Below are 17,058 nucleotides of genomic sequence, written 5' to 3'. Positions count from 1 at the left end.
TTAATCTGTATAGTCTGGAGGACAGATCGAAACATTTAAATATGTTAAAGGGTTAAATAAGGTTCAGGAGGGAAGTGTTTTTAATAGGAAAGTGAACACAAGAACAAGGGGACACAATCTGAGGTTAGTTGGGGGAAAGATCAAAGGCAACATGAGAAAATATTATTTTACTGATCCTTGGAACAAACTTCCAGCAGATATGGTTGGTAAATCCACAGTAACTGAATTTAAACATGCCTGGGATAAACATATATTCATTGTAAGATAAAATACAAGAAATAGTATAAGGGCAGACTAGATGGACCATGAGGTCTTTTTCTGCCGTCAGTCTTCTATGTTTCTATGTTTCTAAATCATTGTACAAGCAAATAAATCTGAGATTGTACTCATTCTAGAATAAATCAGGTAAATATAGTTTGTCTTGTTTCAATCAATGAATTGTTTAAGATGAAGTTAAGTAAAATCTTTAAAACACAAATAACTACATAATTACTGGCCCTTGTTCAAGGTGTTTTAATAAAAGTCAAATGTTTTTTAAACTTCATTTTGTAAGTTTACAGCATTTTCAAATTAAAAATGTTTCCTTACAAATGACAGGTTTTCCAGTGAAGCTTTTTGCTTTTGCAGTAAAAATAGCTGCTATATTTTTTTTTCTAATTGCAGAAAAGAAATCAGATTTTTTTTCTTCCAAAAATAGAATTCTTATTTTAATGAGGATAATTCATTATACGTGAATGAAAGGGATGGAAAAGGGACAATTGAAAGAATAAGAAATATATATATATATCTATATATATGTATCAATTGTTTTAAGGACATGCATATTTTCCATTAATAAATATAGTTTTGACGACATTGCTATTTTCAGTTACAGCATCACTCAAATGAGACTTTATGACCCAGACTGAACAATTAGCATTTGCCATAAAAGTTCAGGTGTTTGTCAGCCTTAAACAGTCTTCTGCGACAGGGCACTTGGCATGTGCTTATTTTATATAAATTCCCTTGAAAAATTAAAATCTTTCCAAGATCCTGTAAAAGCTGCTCTGTTGAACTGAAAAACATTCTTCCACTTCAGATGTTTACATGATTTTAAATTACAGTATACAATATTTATTAAATAAGAGCTTTTCACTGCCAGAGAAACATATGAACATGCTTAAGCATACACACCACATATACATATTTTTTTGAAATGGTATATTTTTCTGTCCTTGTACGGAATCTCTGCCATTGCTCCTTCTGGTTCCAAGATGTGTATGAAGAAGCATACACAACTCTTAAAGAATGCCCTTTGTAAATTTACATGGTACATATATTAAATAAAAGATACCTAGCCTTTTCTCCCTCAGTAAAACAAATGATGATATGTAATGTCTTGCAAGGTTGTGAACAGTAAAATGGGAAGAGGTTTAATGCCTGAAATTCCAATAGGTTTCATCTGGATGTCACCGTAACTTATATAGACGTTGACATAATGGAACCCTGAGCTCCAGAGCATTTTGCTATCTTCAGGTTTAGTCAGGAACTGGGTTGACCTCTGGAAGGACTGCTGAAAAGGCTGGATACGTAAGTTCTTTTTCTGCCTGAAACCGAATCCACTTCTTCCACCAATTATGAAAACACTTCTTTTAGGAGTTCAACAGTGTACTACTCCAAACAGTCAGAAGATAAATCCAGTGACTGGTGCAGAAGGTCCCAATTCACAGATTCATGCATTCTTGCATCCAAAGCTTAAGAGTTTGCAATGCTCAGTCCTCGGTATCTGGCTGCACTCCTAGCATTGCATGGAGTTCCTCTGCTGTATATCCCAACAGATTTTGTAGATCACATACAAAACGGTACACATAACGCTTGCCTGAAGTTTTGTGAATAATGTTCTTATCGTAATAATAACGCAGGCCACGGCTCAACTTCTCATAGTTCATTTTGGGCTTGTTTTTTCTTCTGCCCCATCTTCTTGCAACCTGAGATAAAAAAGAAAGAAAACAATTTAATGTCGTTAATTTAGATTCCAGTGAAATCATATTAAACTCTACTCAGTAGCAATAAAAATTTAGCTACTGAGCAAGTACTTAATGTTACTAGAGCTTTAAAGTCTACATCTCAATAAAGACCACAATTTCCATGCCGTTCTCTAATTTAGTTAATCTTCCAAAGAGATCTTCCTTTCAGAGGATATGAAGTTCCATAATTTGAAGGTTTGCATTTAAATTAGCTAATGGTATATATAGTCCTTAATTTACTGCCACAATTGGGACCAGAAATTCCAGCACTAAGAGATGCAGTCATTAACTGAATCACACTTGATTTTATGACTTTTTTGCTGTTAATTAACTGAATAAATGCAGTTAAGTGAATCACATGTTAATTAATCAACCAGCTTCCCCCATTGACTTTACTTATCAGAAGCTTCCTGTGAAGACTGCAAATGGCAATCATGTGACTGTGGGACACTACAACCATCGTAAATACAGGCCGGTTGCCAAATCCCCAAATTTTGATTTATGTGATTGTGGGGATGCTGCAATGATTGCAAGTGTGGGAGTACTGCTTGTAACTGAATTTTTCAGTGTGCTGTCCTAACTTTGTACGGCCATTAATAAAAAGATCATAAGTTTAGAACACTTGCAAACTGTACTGTATACAACATAATTCATCAGAGGCTTGTCTGTACAATTCCATATTAATATACAAAGATATCAAAGATCATCGCTTCTGAATGAGATGGTTGAAGTGGCCTTTTTCTTCCTGGTGGCTCTGTGTAATTTGTTCGTTTACACCTGACATTTCTTCAAAGTGGCTTTTTAAAGGATCTTCATTCATTTGATCAGAAAAACAAATCTATAAAATTTGTTTAGATTTTTCCCTAAAATCCTATTTCCCTATATTTCCCTAAAATCCTAAAGTGAATTTCCATGGCCAAGAATAGACTAAAAACTCAGTTTCCCAATCCTAGTTTGATATATAACTCCTATAGCTATTTATTTATTTATTTATTTATTTGATTTTTATGCCACCCTTCTCCTTAGACTCAGGGCGGCTTACAACATGTTAGCAATAGTACATTTTTAACATTTTTATGGCCTGCTAGCTGCTATAAATTTCCATTTATTTTTAATAATGATTGACTTGAATTACTAACCTCATCTGGGTCTGCAAGTTTAAACTCCCAACCATCTCCAGTCCAGCTAATGAATGCCTGACAAGATTTATCAGTCAGAAGTTCTAGAAGAAATTGCCACAGCTGTATGGGTCCACTACCTATCAATATCAAAATAAATTGTTAAAGTAAATACATAGAAAGACACAAGAATTCATAAGAATGTCAGATAGTTTTCAAGATTTAAGTGTTAATTATGTAATTCTTTCAAATATCTTCTTGGTTAAAAGCTCAACTGGACACCAGAATCTGTATTAGAAAAAGATGGCAAATGATAGGGATTTATTATAACAGTTGAAGCTTTTTTTTAAAAAAAATGAAACCTCAGAAGAGTTGTCTGAATTGGTCTTTTTTCCCTCTTAAAATGCCCTTAGATTTTATAGCACATTCAACTTCAACTGAATCAAATTTATTTGCAAAATAAAATGACAGGACAATTCATAATTATGAAATCATGGCTTCGATATCAAAATAACCACTTCAGATTAAGCAGAGAAGCCTGAATAAGAGTCCTAGCACACCCAATTTTCAATTGAATCGCTTTACCCATCAGTGAAACAAGGAGGCCTAAAAACAAAAAAGGGGACAGGGAAATATTTTACTTGCCTGTAAATCCTGCTAGTATTGCTGCCGGAATAACTGGTTTCCCTTGCTCTACAGGGTCACTCCTTTCTTGAATATAGTCTTTAAAGGACATCGTGGGTTTGTTCAGACACAAAGACTGGCTGCAATCATCTTCAAAGCTGTCATAAGATGGAACCCGTTGAACATCTACTAAGGAGGACTGACTATTCCAAGACTGTAGCAATGAATCTGAGCCTTCGTAACTTTCTGTGCCACTGTCATTGGAATCATGCTCTCTAGGTTTATCTGGACAAAAGGAGAAAATTAATGAATACAGAATTGCTTAAATTTGAATAACTATTATACCTGAAGTTGGATTTTAAAATATTGTACTTGTTTAACATACAAATAATTGAACTGGGAATGCAATTACAGAATGCAACCCCCAAATGTCATTGTACTTTAACTTTACAAATACATTTGATTATACTAATCTCAACAGACATGGTAAAATGGATCACACTTCAGAGATGCCCCTCCAGGTTACTCTAGTTTTGTCTAAATGTAATCAGTGAAATTATCAATTTAAAGTCAAGACTAACTCTATGAAACCCATTAAATCACTTTTATGATTAAGTCATAAACAAAGAAGTGGGCTGTTAAAACAAAAACAAGCAACCCCATATTTGAATATATAACATAAACATAAGGGAATAGATATCTTACTTGTATTATCCAACACCAAGTTCAGATTATTTCTTGTGAAATCCTGATTCATTGAACAGTAGTTCACATTGAGAGTCTCTTTAGGATACATCTGAAATTCTTGTTTTATGTTAACAAGATTTGGCCCCATTGTCGTCTGACATGCATCTCCCAGGACTCTGGCTTTTTGGAAACTTAGGGTTTTTGGATAGCTGGGTACTTGAGTGCAATACTGCACTTGTTCAACATTAATTCCTAAAAAAAACCCCAACCCACAACACTATGATTAGAAATTATTTAACTTCTACAATAGTACCTACCATCCAATTAAACAACTTTATTTGAGGACCTTCCTAAATAAAATATAGTGACAGCCTATGAATAAACGCCCCCATTATCCATATTCTCAACTACACAAAGCAAATCTTTATATTTTTTGAAAGCGGAAACCAGATGAAATACAAAGATGATATAAATCAGTCTCCTGCCAGTATAACTATGGTAATGCACTTCCATGTCTACAATTGCTTTTTTATATATATTTTAAAGCATCTATAGCAGCTAGTATTCCAGCTTAAGTAAATTAATGTAGCGTTAACTGATTTTAGTGATTCCAAAATTTTAGCAAAGCAAAACTGAATATACCATACTTATTTAAGATTTATTTAATATCCACAAAGATATGAAATAATAGCTAATTCTTAAAGACAATTGCTCCAATACTTTATACTGTATAGAGCAGTGTTTCCCAACCTTTTTTGAGCCGCAGCACATTATTAATATTTTCAAAATTCTGGGGAACACTGAAGGGGGGGGCGGGGGGGCGGGGCTAAAGAAAAGTTTGGACAAAAAAAATATCTCTTCCTCCATTTCACTCTATTTCTCCCTCCCTCTTTCTCTCTCTTCCTTCCCTTCTTTCTCTCTCTCCATCCCTCTTTCTTTCTTCCTCTTTTTTGCTCTTTCTCTCTCCCTCCTTCTCTCCCTCCATGTCTTTCCCTCTCCCTCCTTCCCCCCTCTCTTTCTCTCTCTTGCTTTCTTTCCCTCTCTTTCTCTTGCTTTCTTTCTCTCTCATTCTCTCTCCCCTCCTTTTTCTCTCTCTCTCTTTCTCTCTCGTTCACCATGCCGGCAACAGAGAGAAAAAGAAAGAGAGAGAGAGAGCTGGAGAGAGAATGGAGGGCGCCGTTGTCTTCGCCTCCGCCCGCCGGCTCTGCAGCTAAGAGGCAACAGCAGCCATCAGCCTCCTCGCCCTCCCAGACGTTCCCAGCGCCCGGCCACGCGCCGCCTCCCGTTAGCCCGGCTGACCTTTCCCTGCTGCCGTTTTCTCTTCATGGCGCAAAGCCACACAGTCCCGGACTCCCGGATCGCTCGCTTTTCCGGCCAGCAAGCGCGGCGCTTTCCTGGGCAGATGGCTTTGCTGACCGGAGAAGCGAGCGATCCGGAAGTCCGGGACTGTGTGGCTTTGCGCCATGAAGAGAAAACGGCAGCAGGGAAAGGTCGGCTGGGCTAACGGGAGGCGGCGCGTGGCCGGGCGCTGGGAACGTCTGGGAGGGCGAGGAGGCTGATGGCTGCTGTTGCCTCTTAGCTGCAGAGCCGGCGGGCGGAGGCGAAGACAACGGCGCCCTCCATTCTCTCTCCGGCAGCGAAGGAGAGGGGGCGGATCACGCCCCAAGACAGGAGGCGGCGGCGGAGGAGGAGGAGAGTGGGCGGATCGGGCGGGCAATGGGGCAGGGCAGAGAAGCCAGGGGCGCGTTTGGCCAGAGGCACCGTGGGGAGGCAGGGGTGGCCGCGGCTCCCTTTACTCCTACTGCCGGACCTCCCCGCCCCTGCCTCCTTTTTCCCGCCTTCCTTCTTTGGGGCCCAGCCGGAAACAGCTGCATCGGGCTGCGAGTGGAAGTTCCAGGTCGGAGGCACTGGCGGTCCGGCACTGGCAGTGCCCCGCCCACCTGGAGCTTCCTGCGGCACACCTGACCGTGTCTCGCGGCACACTACTGTGCCGCGGCACACCGGTTGGGAAACGCTGGTATAGAGTATTTATCAAAACAAAGTACATATATCTGGCCACTAATATCACATAAGATATTCTGCATTTCAAATATCAGCTTCTGGTTTGAAACATGAGTCATTTCTTCAAAGTCTCCATTTTGCAAGTTTCTAGCACAAAACTATGCACATATTTTGGAATTTTGAACTTTATCCATGTTTTTCTCTGTGTCCATTTCCTTCTTTCACTGACAGGCCCCCAGCAAAAACAAAACGAAACAAAAAAACCAGAAACACTTTTTGTAGCTTAAATGCACTAGCCTAAGATTAGTTACTGTTGCTGTTGTTCAGTACAGATACTAAATGAGAAGCTTTATTCACATTAAGCGGAAATTGCACCCCTTTAATTTTGATACTATGATTATTGAAATTAAATTTACCTAAAGAGTTGTTGTTGACCCAATGTGGAGATGATGTAAGGTGAGAAGTTTCCACGTATTGATCTTGTGGCTTCTCTTCATTGTCTGAAAACAAAGAAAGATGTTTAAATATATGAATGATAGCGCTTTTACTAAACTATATTTTATGGCAAAATTACCTGCCATTTTGAAAATAATTATAATGTGATGGGACTTAAAAAGCTTTAACTGATCACAATTAAATCCAACTTATACCTCTAAAAGTAAAACTTATAATTGTATATTACACATTTTATCTATTTTATTGTAAGTTTTACAGAGTCACATAAAAATTAGTTAAGTCAATGAGACAGATGTATTTTTTACATTGTCAGTATTACTCTGATTATCCTTCTTTTCAATAGTGTAAACAATAGGGTAACACATCTCTCCTTTCCTTTAAGATGTTGCAACAATGCCAATCTTTATATTTAACTGAAAAATGTATGTTTGTAGCTAAGACCACATATTTTTTGGGTTTGGCTTAACACAGTACAGTGGTACCTCGTGATACAAACCTCTCGTGATACGAACCCGGGGATCGGAAATTTTTTGCCTTTTCTTACAAACTTTTTTCGGCTTACGAACCCACCGCAGATTGCAAAATGGCGCTCCGCTGGGCGCCGCCACCCGACTGTCACCTTTTAAAACAGCCGGGGGGGCTTCTTGGCGTTCGGGTTCCGGAGGCCACCGAGAAGTGCCCGGCAGTTTCAGAAGGTTAAAGCCGGGCGGCGCCACCCAGTGGAGCACCGTTTTTGCAATCGGCAGTGGTGTTTTCGGCTGATCTGGAGGCTGGAAAGGAGGTGGGGAATCCCAATAGGGAATTCCATGGGCGGAGCTTTGACGTCATGAAGACGTCCTTCCTCCGCCCAGCGGAGCGCCATTTTGCAATTTTTTTCCTCTTTGCACGCATTTCCTATGGGAAACAATGTTTCGTCTTACGAACTTTTCGCCTTAACCAATTAAGTTCGTAAGATGAGGTATTACTGTATATGAATCTATCTTAAACCAATTCTAATCTATATCTTCAGCTTAATCAAAGCAGACAAGGACTCCCATATTAAGATAATCTCAAACATTACATGAAGCAAACACTCTAGTTTGTTTTGATGACAAATAAATGGCAAGTTAGAATTCACTTTGAAGTTTTACAAGTATTTTCTCAGTATTGCCACAACTGGTTTGTGTATTCTGCGTATTCACCTCTCACTCTGATTTAGCTTATTCACCTTTTATCATCTGATCCAAATGTTCCCACAGTATGTCACCAACATAATCAGGTGCTAGTTCCAAAAAAAGGTCCTTTCCCAGATTGCATAAGTCTTGGCCATTCATAGCAAATTTCTCAAAGTTCACATTCACTAAACTAAATTCATTGGTAGCCCAGAGAAGCCACTGACATACATGATGTTGTGTCCAAAGCCAGGGATCTGCAGAAAGGAAGAAAATGAATTAATTAGTTTTTTTTTTAAATCCCCAAGGGAAGTTTTTTTAAAAATCCCCAAGGGAAGTTGTATAATAGCTACTACCATCCCTTTTATTACCACCTGAATCCACACACTTTTAGAGTTAAAACTCTTAATATTTAACGCAGTTTACAACTGCAGATTCGGTATATAAGATACAATCTTAAGCAAATTCATATGAATGTTGGCATTATTGTGATGAATATATTTGGGAATAATGATTTAATATAAGAAAATTGTATGGTAAATGTTTTATTATATTAGGAGGAGGGAAAAAATAGAACAATCATTTAACCTAATCCATATTAGAAAGGAAGAAACCCCTCCAACCCACTTACTGTTTGGAATGCCTAATCGGTGCTGTTCCTTTGTAAAACCACTGAAAGTTGCATTTAAGGCCTGACTCATCACAGCTTTACTACATGGAGTTAGGAGTGGCAATTCGGAAGAATTTGGTTCTGAAAAGCAAAGGAATTATAAAGTTGAACATAACAAGAATAAAGAGAAAATAATCTGCAGAAAAAGAAGTGATGTTTTGTTTTGTTTTGTTTGGTATAATATTGCATGAATCTCTATCAGTTGTTTTATTTGAATAAACTGGAAAATATTGGATACTGGATATTTCAATACTGGAAAATATTAGAAATCCTAGCTAGATTCAGTAATAATTCCTAGTTTATTCCTTACCACTACCGTGTTTCCCTGAAAAGAAGACCCTATCTTATAATTTTTTTGAACTCTGAAATAAGAGGTTGGCTTTATTGCCATGCACTCAAAAGCCCGATGGGGTTTATTATCAGTAGATGTCTTATTTTGGGGAAAGCAGGGTACTAAGGCTATGTAATGATTTGTGCACAATCAAATTATTTTCTATTTAAACATTTCTAAAATATGAACTTTTACAATGACTTTTGATAATCTGGAGATTGATTCCTCCCTAATTTCTTGTGTTAAATGACTTGGAATTCTCTTAATTAGCATGACAAAAACAAAAACAGGCTTTACCAAAAGAAATAGAATCAAGGCCAGTTGGCACTTCCTGAAGAGTCTGATCTTCATTTAGTGGTGGATAGAATCCAGTAAACAGAGGACCTTCAAAGCTATCAAATGCAAGTTGGCGCTGAAACATAGAAAACATCAAAGTGAGCATTTTATTACATCCACAGCAAGTTTAATATATTATGACAAGCAAATGTGGCATTCTAATTTGGGGCAATGCCCCGGATGACCTGGTGTGCAATACTGGTGTCCTCTGGGACTCATGGCTTCTGCTAGAACAGCCAGATGGCAGCAATGGCCAGAGGTGCCTTTGCCCACTTTAGGTGCTGTGCAGTTCTTTCTGGATCAGAAGGCTTCGTTCACAGGTACTCATGCCCTTATGATCCTTCTCATGGATTACTACAATGTGTTCTATGTACGGTTGCCTTTGAAGAGCATTTGTATAGAGCAGTGATGGTGAACCTTTTTTTCCTCGGGTACCGAAAGAGTGTGCGCGTGCACTGTCATGCATGCACAAGTGCCCACACCCATAATTCAATGCCTGGGGAGGGCGGAAACAGCTTTGTCCATCCCCTGGAGGGCATAAACGGCCTGTTTCCCAACTTCTGGTGGGCCCAGTGGGCTCGTGTTTCACTCTTCCCAGATTCCAAAGGCTTCCCTGGAGCCAGGGGAGGGTAAAACTGCCCTCCCCATCACACCCAGAGGGTCTCTGGAAGCCAGAAACACCCTCCCAGAGCTTCTGTCAGCTGGGCAACACACACATGAATGTTGGAGCTGAGCTAGGGCAATGGCTCACGTGCCAGCAGATATGGTTCCGCGTGCCACCTGCGGCACCGCCGCCATAGGTTCACCATCACTGGTATAGAGTATCGAGCCGAAGTGGCGCAAAAGGTAGAGTGCAGTTCTGCAGGCTACTAAAGCTGACTGTAGATCTATAGGTCAGCAGTTCAAATCTCATCACTGGCTCCATCCTTCTGAGGTGGGTAAAATGAGGACCCGGATTGTGGGGGCAATATACTGCCTCTGCTAAAAAGTATTATTGCTATTGCTAACATGTTGTAAGCCCCCCTGAGTCACCTCCCCTAACTACTGCTTTATGTATGGTTTGATTGGGTTGTGTGAGTCTACGAAGAGGGGCGGCATACAAATCTGATTAATAAATAAATAATATTAATAAGGGTTTTTAAATTGTGTTTTTAAATATTTATTTAAATAAATTTGGAAGCTTCAATTGTCTGCAGAATGTGGCTGTGTGGTTTGTAAAGTGTGTTGCATATTTGACACATTTAACATCGATCTTCCTGAACTGCCTGGGCTCTCAAGTGTGTTAAGAGTCCCGTTTCAAGTTTTACTTGATGTCATATATATTTATTTCATAATATTATAATTGTAAATTATTATGTTTTATGATGCATGCTGCCCAGAATTACATTTTGAGATGGACGTCTATAGAAATCAAATCAATTTAAATCAAATAATAAATAAAATTATAATCCCCAACTCAGAACTGAAAATCTCTTGGATACATGTTCTAAAATGTTAGTGCAACTCGTAAGTCACTAAGGAAAAATTTGGATACTTGCATTCTATGCTATTGAGTCATTTCTAAAATAATAACTTTCTTTCCATGATATCAACAACTAGCATACAAATATTTTAAGATTTTTTTTCTGAAATATACAGACTTGGAAACTTGAAAAGCTCCTCCGATAATACTTAATGGATTTTGGACTCAGTTATTCAGGCCTTTTGGTGTTATTTAAAGACTTGCATGCATCAGTACTTGAATTAAATATATTAAACTTGCATTAAATGCCTTTAAATGACTGCCTGGCACCAAATATTATGTTAATTGTCTGATTCAGTTACAAATGTTACAAAAGTTGTGTTCAGGAGAGGTTTTTCAAATGGCCTGATAGTTATAAACAAATAAATAAATGCAAGTATGTTTCAGTCTAGGTAGAATAATGATACTATTCTTACAAGTTACTTTACAAGTTACAAGTTCAACATCAAGAACTTAAACAATTTTCTGTATAAATGAAATGATTACAAAGCTAGATAGCTGGCATAGTAATGACAAATACTTTCAGTGTTAATAGATAAAAATATCTGAGTCATCACTAATATTTAGAGGAAAGGCCAAACACTTTCAACATAATCTGGAAACTCCTGTTTTGTGTAAATAAATTATCCCTTACACTGAGTCACTGGAAAAAATGTTAACTCTGTAAGATCAAAAGGGATACTATACTTCAAAACTATCCTGCATATTTAAAAAATGAAATTAAACAGTAAAATGAGCAAGTTTAAAACATCTATAGATTAGATCGAATCAGTTTTAATAAAATATTAGGTCCTATGTTAGAGCTTCTATGGATTAATGGTAAATTGCCAAATCTTAAATCCTGAGAAAAGCCCCACAGTGGTGGGCTTACCCCCCCACCCCCACACCCAAGGCCAATGGGAGTTACTCATTATTCCCACAAGATGCTTTACAACTAGCTCTGTCAATAAGTGACATAGCCCAGGTTAATAAGAATTTATCAAAAGTCAAAAGTAAGTGAACAAATAGCCCCACGCTTACTATTAAGCCAACAAATGACTAACTACTTTCTAGTCACTATATTCTATAAAACATTCTTTGAAGAATTTTATTTTGAGGCAATACCGACAGAAGGGCTTTAAATATAATTAATTATATTATAAAATTAATTATATTTAAATGACTGAAAAGGTTACATTACAGTGTTAAAGCAAGCATATATGAATCTGATTTCTTTAAAATTATATGTAAATATTGTATAGAAGTAATATCAAGACCATTACATGATATATAATGTCACTGATATTACAATAGAGATTGACAATGATATGAAAATATTTTTAGTTATATCAATGACATATTAGATATCTCTTGTAGAGATGACCAGGCAAGAGTTAATTGCTAACTGACAGCATTACTTACTACTTTTGTTCTCTTTTTTAAAAAAAGGAATTAGGATTAAAATGACACTGTAGATTTGTGTAACTTATTAAATCAGTAACAGTAATAACTCAGTGAAATCATTAATTATTGATGGCATAGTATAATATACAATCCCATAATTTGTACATTAAGTCGATATGCTTTGCCCAGGGTTTAAACTATACATATCTGTTTTTCTTTCATAGCTTACCTTGAATAATTCTCTATATACATTGCAAACAGGTGCTACTTGGTCCATGTTTTTAATTCCAAATTCATTCATCTAAAAGAAGAAACAAAATACAAAACTAATGGTTGATAAATGAAATAAAAATAATAACTCATGGTTATATCCAAATAGTGCATCTCTTGTTGCTTACAAAGATATACCGATATGAAAATTCTTTCATTTTGAGGTGGTGAAGCCAATTTTCTTATATACAATACATGTGTGGTCAAACCACTATTAAATGTAAACAATCTTTAAAATAAAGGATGGACAAGACAAATCATTTTCATATAGTACATCATGGAATTACTTTCGAAAGTGAAAAGAATTCTCTTCCAAGACTAATGCGAGACTAATACTTGGCTGTTTTAATTTACAATGAAAATTATTTTAATACAGTAGGAAAACTTGTAAACAAACTTAAGTCGAAAGTTTGACCTTTTCCCCCTCTCCTTCTCTACATCCCTAAACAAACTTCTTAGAACAGTGACAATTCAAAGTTAAAACGGCATTAAAAAAGGTGACATGACCATTTTTCACACTTATGGCTCTTGCAGCATCTCCATAGTCATGTGACTAAAATTTGGATAATTGGCATCTAGCCTGTATTTATGACAGCTGCAGTTTCCCAGGGTCCTGTGATCACATTTTGTGAACTCTTGACAAACAGTTAATGGAGAAACCAGATTCACAGTTACTAACTTAACTGCTGTGTCAAGAAATGTTGTAAAATGGAGCCAAACTCAGTTAACAGCTGTCTTTCTTTGCAACTGAAATTTTGGGTTCAATTGTGGTTGTTAGTCAAGGACTACCTCCATTGTTATAGATTCTTGAAAGGATAATATGTTCACAATCAGAATCCCGCTGCCAATACAATAAAAGGAAAATGAGTGTACTGTATACTGTATTTAATACTGCCAGATGAGACGTGATTTTTTAAAAAATAAATCTCTTAAAACTATAGATGTATTAAGATAACAGCATAAATAATGAATGAAAAGGTCATAAGTCATTGAGGGGATGGGCATGATTCAGTTTGACACAATGGGCTCATGTTTTATCACAATGCTTTGTTGTTTTAGGTTAACTCTTCATATCAGATTTGGGCAGTATCACTTTGATTGTATTACTCTTAAATCCCATAAAGTTTAATTTCATTTGTGGTTCTTCATAACATCACACCTATTATATAAAAAGAATCCAAAAGTTGCTGGGAGAGGGGTGAGACTAGTTAAATTATTTTGACAATGAAAAGATAAGCTGGTTTATTGTTATTACTATTGTTTATATATACATATTTAAATGACTAGAAACAATCAAAATAGCAGTTAACATGAAGACTACCTTCCTGAAATCTAAAAAGAAGCTCTAATTATATGGAATATTTTAAAAATCCATTATGTTGGATTAAAATGCAACTTTTTTAGGTTGGTATATCTCATCCTCGTAAAAATGCCACTGCCATTATTTTTTCCTATAAATTTATAAATATCAATAGTACTGTTTTTGCTCCTCCTCTTCCTTTTAAACATTTGCCCTCAAACATTTAATGTTTTGAACTTCAGCAGTCATATAACTACAATACAATCTAAACCTATTCAAAAAGCGCTATATTCAATGTTGACTGTATCTTTTTTTCAATAATACAGAATACAAATGTCTGTTTGTTATATAATTATCTGACCCCTTACCATCACAATAACCCCAGCATTAATATTTTGGAGACACAGTTCTGGAAAACACACAAATACACAAATATTTACTAGAATAGCTTAACAAATCTCAAAAGGATAGTACATGATTTCCTAACAATAGCTTGGACATCTTCAAATACTTGAAAACAACTATACAATAAGCTTTCAGTTATGCAGTTTGATAATGCCCACTAGTAAACTGCAGGGCATAAACAAGATTTCCAAGTATGGATATTTGGATTATACAGGATTAAACAGAATCATACCCTACTAAACATTCTCCATTATGTCACTGAAGACCTATTTTAATCCTATTAATTAAGGATGCAATAAATAATCATGTTACTCCTTAAGACTAAAAAGAGTGCAGACCGTGAAAAACAAACCAACAAAATGAAAAAAGAATGGGAAAAGAAAATGTATCAATTACCAGTTGGAAATTATTTATTGCACAGAAACCCAGGAACCCTGTGCTTACCAGTTTTAGCTGCCATGAATTTAGGGTTACCAAATCTGGACTGAAAATCTCTGGATGGCTACCAGGTGGCAGTAAAGGGTTTCTCATATATGTCACAGCCCAGATCTGGCAGCCCTCAGCAGCTTGTCCTATTATGCTAAGTAGTCAAACTTGCAAGTAAACAACATAAAATTCAGTTATGCATAAGTGATCTCACCCTGAATAAGTATTAATTAACAAATGCCTATACTGTAATTTCAGGTTAACTTCTTCATTAGCATAAACAAGCATTTAAACTCAAATTGTGTTTATTTGAGAAACCCTATCAAATTGTATCACAGAAAAAAAAGGAATTTAAATATTGGAAATTCAGTAATGATTTTGACAATTCGGTACTTTAATACTTTCCAATACAACAGTCCAACTTGCTACATTTTAAGGCTTAATCAATAATTACACAATATAAGTGTGAATATGCAACATTGCTTTGCCACCAACAGCCTACGCACCTATTATAGGTTTGAGAAATATGCGCTAAAGTCATAATCTTAAGAAATTCAAGAGTTCTCCTTCCTTAACACACAAACAACCACAAAAACAAACCTCCAAGTGGACTTCATGCCATTATGCCTACATATGACACTTCGGGGGGTGGGGGAAAGGAACATATGCTGAACAAACTACTAATATAAAAATTTTCAAAAGTCCCCTAATTGGAACTTAACAATGGATTGATAAGAACTGTGAACTACTTCAACATTTTTCCCCCACCTCCAATCTGCATTCACTTTTTAAATTCTTAAACAGAACAGTGGAGCGAAAAAAATCAACACGTTGTAGTCACCTTTCTGGGTCATAATTCAGGCATTTAATGAGAAATCATCCAAATATTGTTTAGAAAGTGAGCTTCTATATAAGCAAAAACTTGGCTGAAACAATTGCATGGGAAACCCAATGCTCACTTCTCCTTTATTTTTGGTTCTCATCTAAGAATTGTTTGCCTAGCTTTTTAAAGCGCTATCCTAATAAATTCTCTTTTAAAGAATTCATTTTCTTTAAATAAATTATGGACAAACTGAGGGATCTATAAGACATTCTCCCCAAACAAGGTTTTTTGGTCGCTCGGCAAATATACTGCTTAAAAAAATAAAGGGAACACTCAAACAACACAATATAACTCCAAGTACTGTAAATCAAACTTCAGTGAAATCAAAGTGTCCACTTAGGAAACAACACTGATTGACGATCAATTTCATTTTGTTGTCACTACATTCAGCTTTGTACAGAACCAAGTATTCAATGAAAATATTTCATTCATTCAGATCTAGGATATGTTATTTGAGTGTTCCCTTTATTTTTTTTGAGCAGTATATGTCCTACGGATCTAGAAAACCATCAAAGCGAAACAAAACTCCCTACATCTTCATTGGGGATTATCCAGACGACGTGAAGCCACTAAACAGAGCAGCCTCCCACCCACCACCAATCCTCAATTCAGGTATATTTGAAACTAATTCCATCAGGGCTGGGATTGATGGCTGAGGATGATGGGAGTTGTAATCCAATGCGGATGGTGGGCACCAGATTATTTTCCGCCACAAGCCTCTGTCCCGCGCACTTTCAGAGAAAGGCAAAAGCGTATCAGCCCCAGAGCAGAAACCTGGATGGAACAGGAGCGCGTCCCGGGCAAATCAAAAGGGCCAGGCGGAGTCCGCTGGTTCCTTCGTGCCTTCCTCCCCACCCGGCCGGGGGCTCATTCTGCGCGTCCCCAAGCGCTCCTGCCTCCCTCGTCTCCTCTCGGGACGCGGCGGCCCGTTTCCTCCCTTGCTCACCTGGGCGCCGCCGAGCCGAAATCCCACGAGGGCGCGCGGTCCCGTCACCACCGCGCCGGCCGAAGGTGTCCCCGACCCCCCGAAATATCCCTGCGCGTCAGCCGCAAATACGCATCCGGGAAAACAACGGCTTGAAACGCTTGTTATCTCCACGGGCTGAAGGAAGGGGAGGAAGCCTCGTCGTAGCGAAACTGCGTCGCCGGAAGAAGAAGAGGGAAAGGCTCCTGCGCCCCAAGGCCCCAAGGCAACGTGCTCGGTGACGGAGCGCGCGTCAGCTTCGGCCGTCTTGGCTGGCGGCCCGCGAGTGAATGCGTCGCCCTGACCCGTGTTGGGCTAGCCTGCTCTTGACGGGGCGAGGGAGGGAGGGAAGGCGGAGCGCTCAGGCCAGGCCCAGCCAGCCTCCTCCCACTCGAGAGCAGGAAGACATTCCGCTTCCTTTGGAGAGGCCGACGGAGACTCGGAGGCTGGCGTCGCCCAGCGGGTGCCCGCCAGATGTGGAGAACTCGAACGCCGAGCTCTTCAGCCGGCATAAGCGAGGCGTTT

At 37.9% G+C, this 17,058-nt stretch overlaps 1 protein-coding gene across 1 annotated transcript; it reads right to left on the bottom strand.

The window, feature by feature from the left end:
- Window positions 1-497: 497 nt before the first annotated feature.
- Window positions 498-16,839, bottom strand: ETS2 (ETS proto-oncogene 2, transcription factor). The gene is made up of 10 exons (XM_070750435.1): window positions 16,516-16,839; window positions 12,515-12,586; window positions 9,342-9,456; window positions 8,675-8,794; window positions 8,100-8,300; window positions 6,853-6,936; window positions 4,454-4,687; window positions 3,770-4,033; window positions 3,146-3,264; window positions 498-1,967 (listed from the first exon to the last, which is right to left on the bottom strand). Exons 2-10 carry the CDS (start codon window positions 12,584-12,586, stop codon window positions 1,752-1,754), a joined length of 1,425 nt encoding a protein of 474 aa, XP_070606536.1. The 5' UTR covers window positions 16,516-16,839; the 3' UTR covers window positions 498-1,751.
- Between the last annotated feature and the right edge of the window lie 219 nt (window positions 16,840-17,058).

Source organism: Erythrolamprus reginae, chromosome 4 (genome assembly GCF_031021105.1).
Source record: "Erythrolamprus reginae isolate rEryReg1 chromosome 4, rEryReg1.hap1, whole genome shotgun sequence".
NCBI lineage: Eukaryota > Metazoa > Chordata > Lepidosauria > Squamata > Dipsadidae > Erythrolamprus > Erythrolamprus reginae.
Note: the sequence above shows the minus strand (reverse complement) of the source record. Positions and strands in the feature narration are given on the sequence as shown.

Excerpts from the sequence above, each read along its gene's own strand:
- ETS2 (XM_070750435.1), bottom strand. The coding sequence starts at position 12,586 with ATGAATGAATTTGGAATTAAAAACATGGACCAAGTAGCACCTGTTTGC. Across the intron at positions 6,937-8,099 it reads TTTGGATCAGATGATAAAAG|ACAATGAAGAGAAGCCACAA; the intron begins GTGAATAAGCTA and ends CTTTGTTTTCAG. Across the intron at positions 4,034-4,453 it reads CTTGGTGTTGGATAATACAA|ATAAACCTAGAGAGCATGAT; the intron begins GTAAGATATCTA and ends CCTTTTGTCCAG.